The sequence below is a fragment of the Oncorhynchus kisutch genome, linkage group LG28, assembly GCF_002021735.2.
Source record: "Oncorhynchus kisutch isolate 150728-3 linkage group LG28, Okis_V2, whole genome shotgun sequence".
Classification (NCBI taxonomy): Eukaryota; Metazoa; Chordata; class Actinopteri; order Salmoniformes; family Salmonidae; genus Oncorhynchus; species Oncorhynchus kisutch.
In genome coordinates this window covers 42,515,890-42,535,696 of record NC_034201.2, presented here as the reverse complement: position 1 = coordinate 42,535,696, position 19,807 = coordinate 42,515,890, and the positions used below count along the sequence as shown (strand labels likewise).

Below are 19,807 nucleotides of genomic sequence, written 5' to 3'. Positions count from 1 at the left end.
ATTATGCCACATTGTTATTTCGAGCTAATGATTGCTGTCATGTTTATCTCAGCGCTTCTTGTGGCGTTAGCATAAACAGTTACATTTAAATTGGAACCGTGAATGTGTTTTGTTTCATACCATATGGGTTTCATAAATGAGGTGAAACAATTGTATACAAACTAAGTGGGAAGAGGCAGGATAGTCTCTGCTTTGTGAAACAACTCTGTATGTCTGCCGCATTTCTCCACCACATGAAAGCAGAGTTTGGTCCTGAGACCAAAACTGCAATCCAATTTTCTCACAAAAGAAAATACAGTATCTTCAACACCATGTCTTGATATTAGCCCTGCTTATCGCATTTTCTGAACTCATCTCACGACTGTAACCTTGATATATGGGCCCATCACATAGCCTTGCATTGATACAGCCTGAAATTCAGTAACACATTTGAAAGGCACGAGCTTTCGCCTGCATGATAAGGGATCTTCTGACAGTCAGCATTAGTTTGTTTAAATAAAACATGTATTGCATGATTTGGACGCATGCACATAGGTCTACTCATATGGATATATATAATTTCTAAATGAAACAAACAGTTAGGCTAAATGTTGTTCTGTATTCCTATATTGCAGTTGGATATATTAAAGTGTGTAAAACGATGTAAACGTCCACTAGTGTATCTGAAGTACGGACATCTGTGCAAAGTTTTACAGTGGTGTTAGAATGTTTTTACATACGTGGGTTGACATCTATATGTGAATACTTTTCACTAGCCTAGCTAAGCCTACATGAATCGTTTAAGACAGAGATCCCGGTGTGCTCAAACGCGTCTCTTCTCCCCTCTCCACTGCGGCCAAACAATGAGAGACTAAAACTAGATATAGTCTATATTTTCCCCATAATAAGAAACGCATCAAGACCAGTGCTTTATCCCAAACTGATTCAGACATCTCTCACTGGGGGTTACACAGTCAGACACGTTTTCAAGACATATCGGAACTAATCAGAATTTCATCTCTTGTACGCTTCACTTCATGCAACCAATGTTTCGATATGGAGTTATCTTTGGCAACATTCTCCGAAAGCTCCTTTAGAGTGATCTCTGGCTTTGGCTGCGGGAGTGCGACTGTTGTGCGGTGGAGGTAAGGGAAGGGGCGGCCTTAAATACATCGCCTAATGAGGCGAGCCGTGGTTGGGCGTATCTGACACTGGGCTCGTCTTTGTTTGGGGGCAGCCCGCCTCTTACAGTCACTCCCTCTTCCCTCTGCTGGGGCTAGTGTGCTTGTGTTTAGTTCTCAGAGATAGTCAAATAGGATTCCTTTGGGAAGGGACACAAATCACTCCCATTTTAACAAGAGGAACAACACGGGATTTGTCTCCACAAGGGTCCTCCTCTTCTTGATTTCTTATTCATTTCCATTTGACAGATAATTGGAAAAAAAGGAAACAAAGAGAGAGTAAAGGAAGAAAAAACTTGTCAGGGGATGAAGACATTTGATCTAGAACAATCTGAAAGCTCTAGTTGATCCCACTGACACCAGCGCTCGCTCATAGAGCAAGTATCCCCAATACAGGAGCGACATCGTCAAAAACCTCGAGCGAGATTTTGTTAATTTGCGCCGTCTTGCGTTTCGCTAGTTTGTCTTTTGATCTCCGTTTGAAGTGATTCTGTCTATGAGGCACCTGAATTTCGATACCTCGTCTTTGGACTCTTTTCGTATTTTTCTCTTGGTTTGAAGTAAACAGACAGACACACTGTCACTGGCATCAACGCGGACCCAGCACCATCCCACGCCCACGCCCGCCTTTTACCTGTGATTAGAGACAACTGATTTTGGGACACTCGGTAAACAGAGAGAGAGGGAGCGCGATTTTGTAATGTTTGGGATTCAGGAGAGCATCCAGAGGAGTGGGAGTAGTTTGAAAGAGGAACCCATCGGGTCTGGGATGAACGCAGTTCGGACATGGATGCAGGGAGCCGGGGTGTTGGATGCGAACACGGCCGCACAAAGGTAAGAAGCCGGAGACAGGCTCTTCCTCCCGGCGCGAAGGCTCCAACAGCGAACGGATGGTCCATGATCCACACTGTTTTGGGAAACTATATTTTCAATGGACCAAATATTTTTTTGTCGCTACACTTGCAGTTTAGCGTACATGCTTTTTGCTCGAAGAATTGTTTGAAGTTTTCCTTGCCGCGGCAATGATGCTCCCCTCACCAGTGGGTGTTTAGCATGTAGCCTTATGGATGACTTCTATACTCTACTGTTAATTGGACATAGACAGAACAGTTAAAATAGGAGTCATAATAGTTCTAATATAATAACTAAAATATCATGATAATAAAAACATGTGAATTAAATTGGCCATGGAAATATGTTTCTTATATAGGCTTGCGTAGGCCTATCAATGCCACGAGCCTGGAGTATTGACAGGCATATCAACTCAACATCTTCATTAAAAGAGCCCACTTCTAAACATTAATTTTCCAAATTAGGCTATTTGTCGCACTGTTTAAAATTAGTCAAGTATCAAAAGATCGCTTCGCAAAAATGAACAGGATTTACACGGTTCGCTTCACAAATATGAACAGGACTTACACAAGTTTTACTCTTTAAGAGGCTAAGAACTTATTTCAAACGTTTAAGTCTGGTGATGCTCTAACAACGACTACCCCTTGCATGTCTATCCACAGTGGAGTGGGTCTTGCCCGGGCTCATTTTGAGAAGCAACCGCCATCAAATCTTCGGAAATCCAACTTCTTTCACTTCGTTTTGGCTCTATATGACAGACAAGGACAGCCAGTGGAAATCGAAAGGACGTCTTTCCTCGGTTTTGTCGAGAAGGAAAAGGTGAGTGATTTAAAATAAAAGATATATATATTTAGCAGCTTCTGTACACTAAATTGTCCCACATCCACATTTTGACACATAATAAGTCCAAAGCCTAGCTGTATCAGACTAATCTAGTTTGAAATGAAAAACCATTCAACCGGTGTATAGACCTGTGTATTTGTTTTGGGAAGCTTTACAAATATTTCCACATGTTCATGGCAATTAGGCTACATGCTCGTAATAGCCTAATAGTAATAAAAGCGTATCCAAATGATAATGGACCTAATTATACTAATACTATAAAGAATAATACTACTAATAAAATATTCGTAGAATAATATTTGTAGAATAATATTTTGTCTTTTGAAGTTGATACGGTATAGCCTTATTGTCGTTGTATCTCTAAATATGTATACTTGTTTAAAATAATATCAACTATTTGACATAATACAATTAAAATGGATGTGTTTATCTCATTACAAAATATCAAGATTTAGCCTACTGTTATGGAAATATTTTGGGCCATGATTTTGTGCATTTCAGTACATAAAACATAGGCTTAATAACATGATACAACCCCTTGTTCCATAAATTCTCCTAATTTCCAATAAACTAGTTTCCATGTATTTGTATGGTAGCACTACATTAAGTATCATAATTACTGCAGTGTCTTTTTGAGACGTTTCTCACCTTCATGCAAACAGAGGTTCATTTCTATACAGTTCTCTATAGCCTACAGTTCAATAAGTGGCTGTTGAACGATACAAAATGTACGTGTACAATAATTATCCTACATTTCGCCAATCCCAGATTATTATCGAGTTGATAATCAATGCACTAGTTTATTTCTGCGAGCTCAGTCTAATTTGAACACAAGCGCACAAATATCCATTTGTATCAAATTGATTTGAACTCCACTTTAAATCTGCTCATTTACAGGAATCCACTGGTGAAAAGACTAACAACGGGATACATTATAGACTGCAACTTCTCTACAGTAATGGTAAGTGTACAACATTGGTCAACTCTCCAGTCGACAATGTTGTGCTTATGTTCTTAGTCGCAGGAAACGGATACGTATGACCACAAACATGATTTGCATTACATTCTACAGAAATAACAGCACCAGGTGTCGTTTAGTTGAGCCTTTTCACTAAAGTCATCTTTAAGTTAATTTAAGATCAAGTAATTGTTACATATGAACAGACAAATCAAACGTTTAATTTTGGATTAAAAAAAATAAACATGTTATCATCAGTTAGACATCTGCTATAGAAATAGGTAGTCTATACTGTGAGTGAAATAAAATTTATAAAAATGATATCAGTAATAATAGCCTGGTGTAGAAGCAATACAATATTTACGGATTTTTGAATCGCATGACCTGAATTGTCTGTTCATAATTAACAATTATCATAGCTAAATATTTTCCGCATATAAGCAGTCCAACCTGCGAGCACGTCTAGTGTACCTTGATCACAATGGCCTTGGTTCATCTTGTGACCCCGTCAGCAGCTATTTGTCTCACAGCAAAACAATCTAACTGTTTTTAGGTCGCCGTGTCGTGTGTATGTCTATGATTGTTTTTGTGGGCTACGCTGTTCATTTTATTAGCGTCAATTGGTGTCGTTTTCATTGTTTCCATCACATTGCGAAGCTTCACAGTCTGTCTAGCAAACTAATTATATTTGATTGTGTTAAGCTTATTAATGAATAGGCTCTAACCCATTGCGCAACAATATATTGTGCTATTATTTCTGCCTATTCCGTTGTCACTACCGGCGTGGAAGTATGGGCCTACGTTTTTTTTTGTGTTTTTCATTCGTCTCAAATAGGTGTTTGGCAATAACTATTGTGTAATCCACAACAAATTGTGCAAATATTGTTTAAAGACTAACGATATTCCATAACATTGCTAATATCCATGGGAAATACATTTGAAAATAATAAATAAATTGTGACTCTAATGTCAAGCATTATTGAATTATATTTTTCAATTATGAATGATCCTCCTGAAGTCTGGAGGATGCAGTTCTGTAATTGATTTAGTTTGAATCCCACTGAACATTTTTATTTATTGACACAAGTGAATTGCTTAGATTAAGAATACTGTACTGGTAAGTTACATACCAAAAATGTATTTAATTAGCCTACAGAGTATCTTTAATATTTTCAGTGAGGTCGACTTTGTTGCCTCAATGCATAGTTTGGCACTTATGATAGTCATCCTCTCTGTTTCAATGTGTGACATTGTGTATCAGGCCAGTGTACCTAATTCTATTGAAACAGTTTCCACTCATGTCTTTTCTCCTGTTCTTTCTCTCTGTCTCTCCCCTCTACCCCCCCCCCCCCTCTCTCTCTGTCTCTGTCTCTCTCTCTGTCTCTCTCTCTCTGTCTCTCTCTCTCTCTCTCTCTCTCTCTCTCTCTCTCTCTCTCTCTCTCTCTCTCTCTCTCTCTCTCTCTCTCTCTCTCTCTCTCTCTCTCTCTCTCTCTCTCGCTCTCTCTCTCTCTTTATCCCCCCTCTCTCTCTGTCTCTCTCTCTCTCTGTCTCTCTCTCTCTCTCTCTCTCTCTCTCTCTCTCTCTTCTCTCTCTCTCTCTCTCTCTCTCTCTCTCTCTCTCTCTCTCTCTATCTCTCTCTCTCTCTCTCTCTCTCTCTCTCTCTCTCTTCTCTCTTTCTCTCTTTCTCTTCTCTCTCTCTGTCTCTCTCTCTCTGTCTCTTCTCTCTCTCTCTCTCTCTCTCTCTCTCTCTCTCTCTCTCTCTCTCTCTCTCTCTCTCTCTCTCTCTCTCTCTCTTTCTCTCCCTCTCCTGTCTCTCTCTCTCTCTGTCTCTCTCTCTCTCTCTCTCTCTCTCTCTCTCTCTCTCTCTCTCTCTCTCTCTCTCTCTCTCTCTCTCTCTCTCTCTCTCTCTCTCTCTCCTCTCTCTCTCTCTCTCTCTCTCTCTCTCTCTCTCTCTCTGTGTGGTGTGTGTTATGGCATCAGGACAGAGCAGGACTTTTATGTGCGACTCATTGACTCCATGACTAAACAGGTAAGGCTCTATCCCCACGTCCCTCTGCCTAACAATGACAAGTAATACAGAACAACATTAAAAGGACATGTTGAAGAAGTGAAGGCAGGAGAAACAGTAACATTTCTCAGGTGGACCTGGAACAGGAGGCAGGAGACAACAGCCCATGGCAGACTGTGTGTACACGGAGCCCTCTGGGCCTGTGTCACATTTGGACAGGTCCCCGCTCACTTGGTAACCCTGACAGCCCAGAGTGTTCTCCTTGTATTATGCCCCTAACAATGAAGAGGGGGACACATTGAAGTGTCTTTTTGCTGAGCCGCTCTGCTCTCACTGTAATAATCATGCTGTTGGTTTGAGTGGGGAATGGATGGACACTTGCCTTGCTTATTATTTAGATTTTATTCATAAGAAAGTAGAGTTATTTAATTGACTTTCAAGTGCAGGAGTTAACTATCTAGAAAGCTTTTTTTAATATGATGTTGTTGTTTTTTGGAGGCAGACGTTGTAATTTGACACCCTCGAGAAAGTTACAATGTCATACACTGAATTATAATGTTCAGAGATATTATTTCTCGGTCTTTAGCCGACTCTGTACCGTTTCTGTTTCCTCTCCTGGAATTCACCCCTATGGATCGTGTGACATGTTTGGTGTTTGGCTAACGTGCTCGTTAGCGGGCTCAGGGTAATGGCAGGCTGCTGAGAGGAGAGACATGCTACGCTCTCTTAACGCTCACTAACATACGGTGTCACACTGCACTGGCGTCACAGCCAATATCAAATGGCATTATACCCCAGTAGCTGCCACTCAGACCGTGTCAGTCTGGCAGTCTTGTTGTCTCTTAATAAACTGTTTCACCTTCTTGGCGAGGGGAGAGAGAGGTTTGAGGGCTCACACATTGTTTTCTTTCCGTCCGCACTTAGAATTCCTATTGTTGTGTTTGATTAACTCTGTCGATGAGAGGAGTCGAGAGTTTTAGGAATATGCTAGACTAACAAGTAGTGATTCTTGCTGCTGTTGATGGACTACAACAACTATTTGAAATAGGAACCTGATTATTTTGTTTTCATATAATCAGTGTAGAAGCTCCTCTAATTTGTATACAATATTTTTTTGTGTTTGTGAATTATTGCTAGATTTACGACTAGTATGGCGTGAGGCACAGTACATGGCGCATAACCAGATGAGTCAGATGACTTACTGATCAGTTTGTTTTAGCTCTGGGCATCTCTGTAGTGGTCTATCAAGAATGTGAACAAAGCCAGAGCACAGGCCTCAATCTCTCTCTCTCTCTCTCTCTCTCTCTCTCTCTCTCTCTCTCTCTCTCTCTCTCTCTCTCTCTCTCTCTTTCTCTTTCTCTCTTTCTCTCTTTCTCTCTCTCTCTCTCTCTCTCTCTCTCTTTCTCTCTTTCTCTCTTTCTCTCTTTCTCTCTCTCTCTCTCTCTCTCTCTCTCTCTCTCTCTCTCTCTCTCTCTCTCTCTCTCTCTCTCTCTTTCGCTCTCTGTCTCTCTCTCTCTGTCTCTCTCTCTGTCTCTCTCTCTCTCCCTCTCTCTGTCTCTCTCTCTCTCTCTCCCTCTACCTCTCTCACTACGCCTCTCTGTCTCTCTCTCTACCTCTCTCTCTCTCTCTCTCTCTCTACCTCTCTCTCTCTCTCTCTCTACCTCTCTCTCTCTCTACCTCTCTCTCTCTCTCTCTCTCTCTCTCTCTCACACTCTCTGGTTGACAGAGCTGTCACTGGGGCCTCACAGCTCATAGTAAATACCAGAGGTGCTAATACTGGAGCCCAGAGTGTGGAGATATAAACATTCCAACTCTGTCAAATTGTTTGTTGATCATTGCTTGACAACCATTTTCAGATCTTGCCAGAGATTTTGAAGCAGATTTAAATCCAAACTGTAACTCCGCCACTCAGGAACATTCACTGTCTTCTTGGTAAGCAACTCCAGTGTAGATTTGGCCTGTTAGGTGATTTGGTGTTTTAGGTTATTGTCCTGCTGAAAGGTGAATTCATCTCCCAGTGTCTGGTGGATAGCAGACTGAACCAGGTTTTTCTCTAGGATTTTACCTGTGCTTAGCTCCCCATCCTTCATAATTACAAGCATACCCATAACATGATGCAGCCACCACTATGCTTGAAAATATGGAGAGAGTGGTACTCAGTAATGTGTTGTATTGGATTTGGCCCCAACATAACACTTTGTATTCAGGACTAAAATATAATTGCCTTGCTACATTTTTAGCAGTGTTATGTTAGCGTCTTGTTGTAAACAGGATGCATGTTTTTGAATGTTTGTATTCTGTACAGGCTTCCTTCTTTTCACTCTGTCAATTAGGTTAGTATTGTGGAGTAACTACAATGTTGTAGATCCATCCTCAGTTTTCTCCTACCATTAAACTCTGTAACTGTTTTAAAGTCACCATCTGGCCTCATTGTGTGCGACTCATTGACTCCATGGGTGTATTGATATACCATCCAAAGTGTAATTAGTAACTTCACTGTGCTCAAAGGGACATTCAATGTCTGCTTTTTAAAATTTTACTCATCTACAAATAGGCGCCCTTTTTGCAAGGCATTGGAAAACCTCCCTGATCTTTGTGGTTGAATCGGTGTTTAAAATTCACTGCTCAACTGAGGGACCTTAAAGGCGGACCTTAAAAATCATGTTTAACACTATTATTGCAGTGAGTCCAAGGAACTTATTATGTAAGTTGTTAAGCACATTTTTACTCCTGAACATATTTAGGCTTTCCTTAACAAATTGGTGAAATACTTATTGTCTCAAGACATTTCAGCTTTTACGTTTTTATTCATTTGTTAAAACAATGTAAAAACATAATTCCACTTTGACATTATGGGATGTTGTGTGTCGGCCAGTGACACAAAAATCAGCATTTTATCAATTTGAAATTCATGCTGCAACACAACAAAATGTGGAAAAAGTTAAGGGGTGTGAGTACTTTCTGAAGGCTCTGCATACAGTAGTATGGAGGCTGGAGGATAAGAAGGGAAAATATATTTTAAAAACGATTTCTGACCAGGGAAAACTCTGGGCGGTTGTTGTAGCCTATATCTACAGTACCAGTCAAAAGTTTGGACACACCTACTCATTCAAGAGTTTTTCTTTATTTTTACTATTTTCTACATTGTAGAATAATAATGAAGACATTAAAACTGTTTGATGGTTCATCTGAGGGCATAGGTCATTTCTACCGGATTAGTGTCCTACTTCTTGAAAGCGGCAGCTTTAGCCTTTAGCTTGGTGCGGATGTTGCCTGTAATCCATGGCTTCTGGTTGGGATATGTACGCACGGTCACTGTGAGGAAGATGTCGTCGATGCACTTATTGATGAAGCCGGTGACTGAGGTGGTATACTCCTCAATGCCATTGGATGAATCCCGGAACATATTCCAGTCTGTCTGTAGCAAAACAGTCCTGTAGTGAAGCATCCGCGTCATCTGACCACTTCCGTATTGAGGGAGTCACTGGTACTTCCTGCTTTAGATTTAGCTTGTAAGCAGGAATCAGGAGGATAGAATCATGGTCCGATTTGCCAAATGGAGGGCGAGGGAGAGTTTTTATGCGTCTCTGTGTGGAGTAAAGATGGTCTAGAGTTTTGTATGCATCTCTGTGTGTGGAGTAAAGATGGTCTAGAGTTTTGTATGCGTCTCTGTGTGTGGAGTAAATGTGGTCTAGAGTTTTGTATGCATCTCTGCGTGTGGAGTAAAGATGGTCTAGAGTTTTGTATGCATCTCTGTGTGTGGAGTAAAGGTGGTCTAGAGTTTTGTATGCGTCTCTGTGTGTGGAGTAAAGGTGATCTAGAGTTTTGTATGCGTCTCTGTGTGTGGAGTAAAGATGGTCTAGAGTTTTGTATGCGTCTCTGTGTGTGGAGTAAAGATGGTCTAGAGTTTTGTATGCGTCTCTGTGTGTGGAGTAAAGGTGGTCTAGAGTTTTGTATGCGTCTCTGTGTGTGGAGTAAAGGTGGTCTAGAGTTTTGTATGCGTCTCTGTGTGTGGAGTAAAGGTGGTCTAGAGTTTTGTATGCGTCTGTGTGTGGAGTAAAGATGGTCTAGAGTTTTGTATGCGTCTCTGTGTTTGGAGTAAAGGTGGTCTAGAGTTTTGTATGCGTCTGTGTGTGGAGTAAAGATGGTCTAGAGTTTTGTATGCGTCTCTGTGTTTGGAGTAAAGGTGGTCTAGAGTTTTGTATGCGTCTCTGTGTGTGGAGTAAAGATGGTCTAGAGTTTTGTATGCGTCTCTGTGTGTGGAGTAAAGATGGTCTAGAGTTTTGTATGCGTCTCTGTGTGTGGAGTAAAGGTGGTCTAGAGTTTTGTATGCGTCTCTGTGTGTGGAGTAAAGGTGGTCTAGAGTTTTGTATGCGTCTGTGTGTGGAGTAAAGATGGTCTAGAGTTTTGTATGCGTCTCTGTGTTTGGAGTAAAGGTGGTCTAGAGTTTTGTATGCGTCTGTGTGTGGAGTAAAGATGGTCTAGAGTTTTGTATGCGTCTCTGTGTTTGGAGTAAAGGTGGTCTAGAGTTTTGTATGCGTCTCTGTGTGTGGAGTAAAGGTGATCTAGAGTTTTTTTCTGGAGTTACACATGTGACATGCTGGTTGAAATGAGGTAAAACGGATTTAAGTTTGCCGGCATCATACGATCAGGAAAAACCTGGTAGCTCTAATAATAAGGTTTAACATTAGAAAGACTGCTGTAGTCTGTTGATGACATGGGGGCGGGGGGAAAGGAAGACTAACAAGTGGTCCAGCCAAACTATTGTTGTGCTTGGTTAGGAAGGATAAGGTCAACATGATCGGATCCAGAGCCCCATGCACATTCTCTCCAGCGAGGAGCCTGCCTGCCTACCTACCTGTCTGTCTGTCTGTCTGTCTGTCTGTCTGTCTGTCTGTCTGTCTGTCTGTCTGTCTGTCTGTCTGTCTGTCTGTCTGTCTGTCTGTCTGTCTGTCTGTCTGTCTGTCTGTCTGTCTGGTCTGTCTGTCTGGTCTGTCTGTCACAGCTATGAGTCCCAGTGTCTGATCACAGTGCTGCCTGCGTGCTGCTGGTCCAGCCCTCATGGAAATCAAGGATTATCATACTAATGCTATAAACCTACCCACAGAGTTTAAGACTCACTGTGTTGTTATTACTGTGGCCAACACCACCACCACCACCACTGCACTGTACTGTGGCTCCAATGGAACAACCACTAATGTGTCACTGTGGCTTCATACCCTACTAGAGATAGCCTGACAGGGAAAACTGAGGAGGAGTTTATGGTGAGTGGATAACGGTATTGACAACTACCATGCATGTTGTAATTACACTTGTTAGTAGTACTCTCATTTTCATCACAACCATAGAATTGCAGTAATAAACATAGTATTTATTGTATAACCAACTATAAAATCAGCACTACTATCACACAGAATAGAGAGAGAGTAGTACCCCCGGATGTCAGTCTGACAGTTGTATCTGCGATCATGTTCTCCACCGTTGACAGATCTGATAAAGACAGAAAGCAGGCAGGAGGGCCTCTCCTCACTCTCCCTCCTTCTCTCTCTTCTTCTCACCCTCCCACTTGATCTATCGCTCGCTTGCCTGAGGTTTGGAGCCAGAACAGCTGAGCTGGGGGGTGGGGTGGGATGGGGTAGTTGCTAGTTTGAGGGGGGGTGGGGTGGGATGGGGTAGTTGCTAGTTTGAGGGGGGGGGGGATGGGGGTAGTTGCTAGTTTGAGGGGGGGTGGGGTGGGATGGGGTAGTTGCTAGTTTGAGGGGGGGGGGGATGGGGTAGTTGCTAGTTTGAGGGGGGGGATGGGGTAGTTGCTAGTTTGAGGGGGGGAGGGGGGGGGGTAGTTGCTAGTTTGAGGGGGGGGGGGTAGGGGGTAGTTGCTAGTTGAGGGGGGGGGATGGGGTAGTTGCTAGTTTGAGGGGGGGAGGGGGGGGGTAGTTGCTAGTTTGAGGGGGGGGGGGTAGTTGCTAGTTTGAGGGGGGGGGATGGGGTAGTTGCTAGTTTGAGGGGGGGGGGGGGCGATGGGGTAGTTGCTAGTTTGAGGGGGGGGGATGGGGTAGTTGCTAGTTTGAGGGGGGGAGGGGGGGGGTAGTTGCTAGTTTGAGGGGGGGGGGTAGTTGCTAGTTTGAGGGGGGGGGGGTAGTTGCTAGTTTGAGGGGGGGGGGATGGGGTAGTTGCTAGTTTGAGGGGGGGGGGGGCGATGGGGTAGTTGCTTAGTTTGAGGGGGGGGGATGGGGTAGTTGCTAGTTTGAGGGGGGGGGGGGCGATGGGGTAGTTGCTAGTTTGAGGGGGGGAGGGGGGGGGGAACAAAGACGGAGACAGGCAGACTGATCGTGGCATCTCTTTAAAAGTATCTGTGTTGCTGTGGCGGCGGCCTGGGAAGAAAGGCTGCCATGCTCCTGGTGACACGCTAACCGATGACGCTAACAGAGTGGGAAGTGCGTTTCCACATATTTATAGCAACTTGTTTACACACCTTAGATTTCAGCCGTCATATCAAAGCCAATGAGGAAAATGGCAAATGAAAATGGAAAAGTGAGTTTAAATATGTATTAAAAGGCACATGGAGGCTACGTGTTTGTTAATGCATCATGTTGTTGTTAGCACAGGAAAGGTGTGAATGTCATGTACGTGCTGCATCGACGGGGGAGGTGGAGGGAGCATGTTTAGTTTTTTATGCACGGTGGACTTCAAAGATAGAAAGACGTGGTTGAATCACACCGTAAAATGTCATGCTGAGTAGTAGGTCAAACTTAACTAAATAACCTATCTGATACAAACTGCACTTCTCCATTTGCAGCCAGAGTCTCTCCTAATTACAATTCCAGATGTGTCAGAAGCTGTGTACAATATGTAGACACCAAACACTTCAGTGACACTAACAAACCAGACAAAGGGCTATTCATCTATTCTATGAGACGTTTCCTGCTGTTTGGGAGGCTGCCCGATAATAGCGTTGGATATTCAGCCTTGTTCAGGATTATATTGTGGTAGTAGTAATGACGAGTGTGGTGAGGTTCCTAAAGCTGAGGCCTGGAGGTCTGGGCGATATGGGGCTGATCGTCTGGGCACCGTCCCTCATCACCCTCTCTTGGTGTGGATAAATTAAGGTGTCACTTTAGCAACTCCTGTTTTTATAACCTTGACTGAAAGACAAGCCAAAAATACCACTATGTTATTTATGTTTTGTGTTAATGAGTTTACATCCTCGCCACTTGCTCTGTTGTGTACTTCCTGTTTCTTTCCTGCTTGTGAGAGAGAGAAAAATACACGTTTTTCAGCGCTATTCATTTAGCATTATTATTATTATTATTATTATTTTTTACATATTTAGTGAACATGGTGAAAATATAAACTCACAGGGTGAGAGGGCTTCAATGATTTTGACAAACTCTTGGTATCCCCTCTAACAAAGGACTCGGGATATTTAATCTTCATTTTTTTTTTAATTTGTGGAGCATGTACATTATTTCATGACTTTATATTTCTATGAGTTCATCTGTCATGATTAATATTTATCTACTGGAGGACATCATTGCACAAGGTCTGGCTGTGCTCAGTAAAGAGCTGGACATTGAGAGCAGTGTATTCCTAGCCTACAGACGTTGATTCATGCAGTGCTGTTTTAGAAGACCTTGGTCCTTATTCTGTCAAAGTGAAACCAAGGGAACAAGTCATTTTCATCGTCACCCTGACTGCAGAAGTAGCTGTGGAGCAGGCTTGTTTTTCACTCACTGTTATGAGGGAACAGATACATTTTAACACCATATTTACACCTGCACACGAGGCTGCTGATTGCAGTGTTGTGTGGTTACCGTGCCGACTGCATGCGGTGACTGTTTTGCCGTCAAAGAGAGATTTGCCGGCACTGGGACAACGTGTTGTTAGGTTATGGGAGGGTGACAACAAAGCTGAGGCATTTTGGAAGAGGTGTACGCTGGTCCAGATAGTGTGTCACTCTCCAGTCTGGCATCCCAACTGCTCACCCACACCTCGCCTCCCCTCTTCTCTCCTCCCTCTTACCGCCCCACCGTCACCGCCATGGGCATAGAGTTTACACGCTAGAGTAGATAGACTGAGACCATTACACTCCTCCTACCAGGCAGACAGTGGCAGAAATCCGCGAGCAGCTAGCACCCTCTTCACTGTTAACGACAGAGTGAGGTGGAAGCAGTGCAGGCAGAGAGACACTGCCCTTCCTGTATATGTGAAGCACTCTGCACGATGAGTCATGAATATTCAATCCTCCGAGAGAAGGATAGAAGAGAATGTTCCCGGAAAAATAACAGAACATTCCCAGTTACCACTGCACTCATAAAGCACCGAGCATCTCAGTCCACTTTCCATAAAACACGTCCGTGAGTAGTGTAGCATATTCACAATGACGTCTTATGCATCCCTGTGGTTTTTAAAGAGTCACAGTGTGAATCATGCACTACATGACCAAAAGTATGTGGACACCTGCTCGTCGAACATCTCATTCCATGACCATGGACATTAATATGGAGTTGGTCCCCCCCCCCCCCTGCTGCTAAAACAGCCTCCTCTCTTCTGGGAAGACTTTCCACCAGATGTTAGAACATTGCTGCAGGAACTTGATTAAATTCAGCCACAAGAGCATTAGTGGGGTCGGGCACTGATGTCGATTAGACCTGGCTCGCAGTTGGTGTTCCAATTCAACCCAAATGTGTTTCGATGGGGTTGAGGTCAGGGCTCTGTACAGGCCAGTGAAGTTCTTCCACACCAATCTCGGGAAAAAAAACATTTCTGTATGGACCTCGCTTTGTGCAAGGGGGCATTGTCATGCTGGAATAGGAAAGGGTCTCCCCCAAACTGTTGCCACAAAGTTGGAAGCACAGAATCATCTAGAATGTCATTGTATACTGTAGCGTTTAGATTTCCCTTCACTTAAACTATGGGGACTAGCTCGAACCATGAAAAACAGCCCCAGACCATTATTCCTCCTCTACCAAACTGTACAGTTGGCACTATGCATTCGGGTAGGTAGCATTCGCCTGGCATCCGCCAAACGCAGATTCCTCCGTCGTACTGCCAGAAGGTGAAGCTTGATTCATCACTCCAGAGAACGCATTTCCACTGCTCCAGAGTCCAATGGCTGTGAGGTTTACACCACTCCAGCCGACGCTTGGCATTGTGATCTTAGGTTTGTGTGCAGCTGCTCGGTCATGGAAACCCATTTCATGAAGCTCCAGACAAACAGCTCTTGTGCTGACGTTGCTTCAAGAGGCAGTTTGGAACTCGGTAGTGAGTGTCGCCAAGGACATACGGTTTTTACACGCTGCACAAGGCGGTCCCGTTCTGTGAGCTTGTGTTGCCTACCACTTCGCTGTTGAGTCGTTTTTGCTCCTAGACATTTCTACTTCACAATAACAACACTTAGTTGACCGGGGCACCTTTAGCAGGGCAGACATTTCACGAGCTGACTTGTTGGAAGGTGGCATCCTACGACGGCGCCACGTTGAAAGTCACTGAGCTCTTCAGTAAGGCCATTTTACTGCCAACGTTTGTCAATAGAGATTGCATGGCTGTTTGCTCGAGTTTATACATCTGTTAACAACAGCTGTGGATGAAATAGCCCGAATCCTTTTGTATATATGGTACAGAGTCACAGTGTGAGCACTGACAGTGACTCAGTCAACCTGTTCTTCTCAGTAGGGGTCAGTAGGGGTCAGTAGGGGTCAGCAGGGCTCAGAGGCTCCCTCAAAATCCACTATCACTGTGACCCTCCTGTGTAACGCTCTCTTCTCAGCTCCTCTCCTCTCTCTTCTCAGCTCCTCTCATCTCTCTTCTCAGCTCCTCTCCTCTCTCTTCTCAGCTCCTCTCATCTCTCTTCTCAGCTCCTCTCCTCTCTCTTCTCAGCTCCTCTCATCTCTCTTCTCAGCTCCTCTCCTCTCCTCTCTCTTCTCAGCTCCTCTCGTCTCTCTTCTCAGCTCCTCTCGTCTCTCTCCTCAGCTCCTCTCGTCTATCTTCTCAGCTCCTCTCCTCTCTCTTCTCAGCTCCTCTCGTTTCTCTTCTCAGCTCCTCTCCTCTCTCTTCTTAGCTCCTGTCGTCTCTCTCCTTAGCTCCTCTTCTCTCTCTTCTCAGTTCCTCTCATCTCTCTTCTCAGCTCCTCTCGTCTCTCTTCTCAACTCCTCTCCTCTCTCTTCTCAGCTCCTCTCCTCTCCTCTCTCTTCTCAGCTCCTCTCCTCTCTCTTCTCAGCTCCTCTCCTCTCTCTTCTCAGGTCCTCTCGTCTCTCTTCTCAGTTCCTCTCGTCTCTCTTCTCAGCTCCTCTCGTCTCTCTTCTCAGCTCTCTCCCTCTCTCTCAGTTCTCTCCTCTCTCTTCTCAGCTCCTCTCCTCTCTTCTCAGCTCCTCTCCTCTCCCTTCTCATCTCCTCTCCTCTCTCTTCTCAGCTCCTCTCCTCTCTCTTCTCAGCTCCTATTCTCTCTCTTCTCAGCTCCTCTTCTCAGCTCCTCTCCTCTCTCCTCTCTCTTCTCAGCTCCTCTCCTCTCTCTTCTCAGCTCCTCTCCTCTCTCTTCTCAGCTCTCTCCTCTCTCTTCTCAGCTCTCTCCTCTCTCTTCTCAGCTCCTCTTCTCTCTCTTCTCCTCTCGCGATTCTCTCTCTTTCTCAGCTCCTCTCCTCTCTCTTCTCAGTTCCTCTCCTCTCTCTTTCAGCTCCTCTTCTCATCTCTTCTCAGCTCCTATTCTCTCTCCTCTCAGCTCCTCTTCTCTATCTTCTCAGCTCCTCTTCTCTCTCTTCTCAGCTCCTCTCCTCTCTCTTCTCAGCTCCTCTCCTCTATCTTCTCAGCTCCTATTCTCTCTCTTCTCAGCTCCTCTTCTCTCTCTTCTCTCTCTTCACAGCTCCTCTCCTCTCTCTTCTCAGCTCCTCTCCTCTCTCTTCTCAGCTCCTCTCCTCTCTCTTCTCAGCTCCTCTCCTCTCTCTTCTCTCTCTTCTCAGCTCCTCTTCTCTCTCTTCTCAGCTCCTCTCGTCTCTAATCTCAGCTCCTCTTCTCTCTCTTCTCAGCTCCTCTCTCTTCTCAGCTCCTCTTCTCTCTCTTCTCAGCTACTCTCTCCCTTCTCAGCTCCTCTCCTCTTCTCTCTATTCTTAGATCCTCCCTTCTCAGCTCCTCCCTCTTCTCTCTCTTCTCAGCTCTCTCCTCTCTCTCTCTTCTCAGCTCCTCCCCTCTCTGTTCTTAGCTCTCTTCTCTCCCTCTCAGCTCCTATCCTCTCTCTTCTTAGCTCCTCTCTCTCTCTTCTCAGCTCCTCTCCTCTCTCTTCTTAGCTCCTCCCCTCTCTCTTCTCAGCTCCTCCCCTCTCTCTTCTTAGCTCCTCTTCTCTCTCTTCTCAGCTCCTCTCGTCTCTCTTCTCAGCTCCTCTACTCTCTCTTCTTAGCTTCCCTCCGCTCTCTTCACAGCTCTCTGCGTCTCTCTCCGCAGCTCCTCTCCTCTCTCTTCTCAGCTCCTCTCTTCTCTCTTCTCAGCTCCTCTCCTCTCTCTTCTTAGCTCCTCTCGTCTCTCTCCTTAGCTCCTCTTCTCTCCTCAGCTCCTCTCATCTCTCTTCTCAGCTCCTCTCGTCTCTCTTCGTAGCTCCTCTCCTCTCTCTTCTCAGCTCCTCTTCTCTCTCTTCTCAGCTCTCTCGTCCTCTTCTCAGCTCCTCTCGTCTCTTTCTCAGCTCCTCTCGTCTCTCTTCTCAGCTCCTCTCGTCTCTCTTCTCAGCTCCTCTCGTCTCTCTTCTCACTCCTCTCCTCTCTCTTCTCAGCTCCTCTCGTCTCCTCTCTTCTCAGCTCCTCTCCTCTCTCTTCTTAGCTCCTCTCGTCTCTCTCCTTAGCTCCTCTTCTCTCTCTTCTCAGCTCCTCTCATCTCTCTTCTCAGCTCCTCTCGTCTCTCTTCTCAGCTCCTCTCCTCTCTCTTTTCAGCTCCTCTCCTCTTTCTTCTCAGCTCCTCTCCTCTCTCTTCTCAGCTCCTCTCCTCTCTCTTCTCAGCTCCTCTCCTCTCTCTTATCAGTTCCTCTCCTCTTTCTTCTCAGCTCCTCTCCTCTCTCTTCTCAGCTCCTCTCGTCTCTCTTTTCAGCTCCTCTCCTCTTTCTTCTCAGCTCCTCTCCTCTCTCTTCTCAGCTCCCTCCTCTCTCTTCCACTCCTCTCCTCTCTCTTCTCAGTTCCTCTATCTCCTCTTCTCAGCTCCTCTCGTCTCTCTTCTCAGCTCCTCTCCTCTCTCTTCTCCGTTCCTCTCCTCTCTCTTCTCAGTTCCTCTCCTCTCTCTCTCCGTTCCTCTCGTCTCTCTTCTCAGCTCCTCTCGTCTCTTCTCAGCTCCTCTCCTCTCTCTTCTCATTCCTCTCCTCTCTCTTCTCAGCCTTCTCTCTCTCATCTCCTCTCCTCTCCCTTCTCGGCTCCTCTCCTCTCTCTTCTCAGCTCCTCTCCTCTCTCTTATCAGCTCCTCTCCGTTCTCTTCTCAGCTCCTATTTTCTCTCTTCTCAGCTCTCTCCTCTCTCTTCTCAGCTCCTCTTCTCTTTCTTCTCAGCTCCGATTCTCTCTCTTCTCAGCTCCTCTCCTCTCTCTTCTCTCTCTTCTCATCTCCTCTTCTCTTTCTTCTCAGCTCCTCTCGTCTCTCTTTCTCAGCTCCTCTTCTCTCTCTTCTCAGCTCCTCTCTCTCTCTTCTCAGGCCTATTCTCTCTCTTCTCAGCTCCTCTCCTCTATCTTCTCAGCTCCTATTCTCTCTCTCTCAGCTCCTCTTCCTCTCTCTTCTCTCTCTTCACAGCTCCTCTCTTCTCTCTTCTCAGTTCCTCTCATCTCTCTTCTCAGCTCCTCTCGTCTCTCGTCTCAGCTCCTCTCCTCTCTCNCATCTCTCTTCTCAGCTCCTCTCCTCTCTCTTCTCAGCTCCTCTCATCTCTCTTCTCAGCTCCTCTCCTCTCTCTTCTCAGCTCCTCTCATCTCTCTTCTCAGCTCCTCTCCTCTCCTCTCTCTTCTCAGCTCTCTCGTCTCTCTTCTCAGCTTCCTCTCGTCTCTCTCCTCAGCTCCTCTCGTCTATCTTCTCAGCTCCTCTCCTCTCTCTTCTCAGCTCCTCTCGTTTCTCTTCTCAGCTCCTCTCTCTCTTCTTCTTAGCTCCCTGTCGTCTCTCTCCCTTAGCTCCTCTTCTCTCTCTTCTCAGTTTCCTCCTCTCATCTCTCTTCTCAGCTCCTCTCGTCTCTCTTCTCAACTCCTCTCCTCTCTCTTCTCAGCTCCTCTCCTCTCCTCTCTCTTTCTCAGCTCCTCTCCTCTCTCTTCTCAGCTCCTCTCCTCTCTCTTCTCAGGTCTCTCGTCTCTCTTCTCAGTTCCTCTCGTCTCTCTTCTCAGCTCCTCTCGTCTCTCTTCTCAGCTCTCTCCTCTCTCTTCTCAGTTCCTCTCCTCTCTCTTCTCAGCTCCTCTCCTCTCTTCTCAGCTCCTCTCCTCTCCCTTCTCAGCTCCTCTCCTCTCTCTTCTCAGCTCCTCTCCTCTCTCTTCTCAGCTCCTATTCTCTCTCTTCTCAGCTCCTCTTCTCAGCTCCTCTCCTCTCTCCTCTCTCTTCTCAGCTCCTCTCCTCTCTCTTCTCAGCTCCTCTCCTCTCTCTTCTCAGCTCTCTCCTTCTCTTCTCAGCTCTCCTCCTCTCTCTTCTCAGCTCCTCTTCTCTCTCTTCTCAGCTCCGATTCTCTCTCTTCTCAGCTCCTCTCCTCTCTCTTCTCAGTTCCTCTCCTCTCTCTTTTCAGCTCCTCTTCTCTCTCTTCTCAGCTCCTATTCTCTCTCTTCTCAGCTCCTCTTCTCTATCTTCTCAGCTCCTCTTCTCTCTCTTCTCAGCTCCTCTCCTCTCTCTTCTCAGCTCCTCTCCTCTATCTTCTCAGCTCCTATTCTCTCTCTTCTCAGCTCCTCTTCTCTCTCTTCTCTCTCTTCACAGCTCCTCTCCTCTCTTCTCAGCTCCTCCTCTCTCTTCTCAGCTCCTCTCCTCTCTCTTCTCACAGCTCTCTCCTCTTCTCTTCTCTCTCTT

General features: G+C 45.2%; 1 protein-coding gene across 1 annotated transcript in view; it reads left to right on the top strand.

Moving 5' to 3' along the window:
- The first annotated feature begins 1,250 nt into the window (after nucleotides 1-1,250).
- Nucleotides 1,251-19,807, top strand: part of LOC109880020 (uncharacterized) — a 234,318-nt gene continuing 215,761 nt past the window's right edge. Inside the window, exons 1-4 of the mRNA XM_031807688.1 lie at nucleotides 1,251-1,994; nucleotides 2,675-2,831; nucleotides 3,753-3,816; nucleotides 5,787-5,842. Of these exons, the coding sequence (XP_031663548.1) occupies nucleotides 1,861-1,994; nucleotides 2,675-2,831; nucleotides 3,753-3,816; nucleotides 5,787-5,842 (411 nt within the window). The 5' untranslated portion in view covers nucleotides 1,251-1,860. The remainder of the gene's footprint in view (nucleotides 1,995-2,674; nucleotides 2,832-3,752; nucleotides 3,817-5,786; nucleotides 5,843-19,807) is intronic.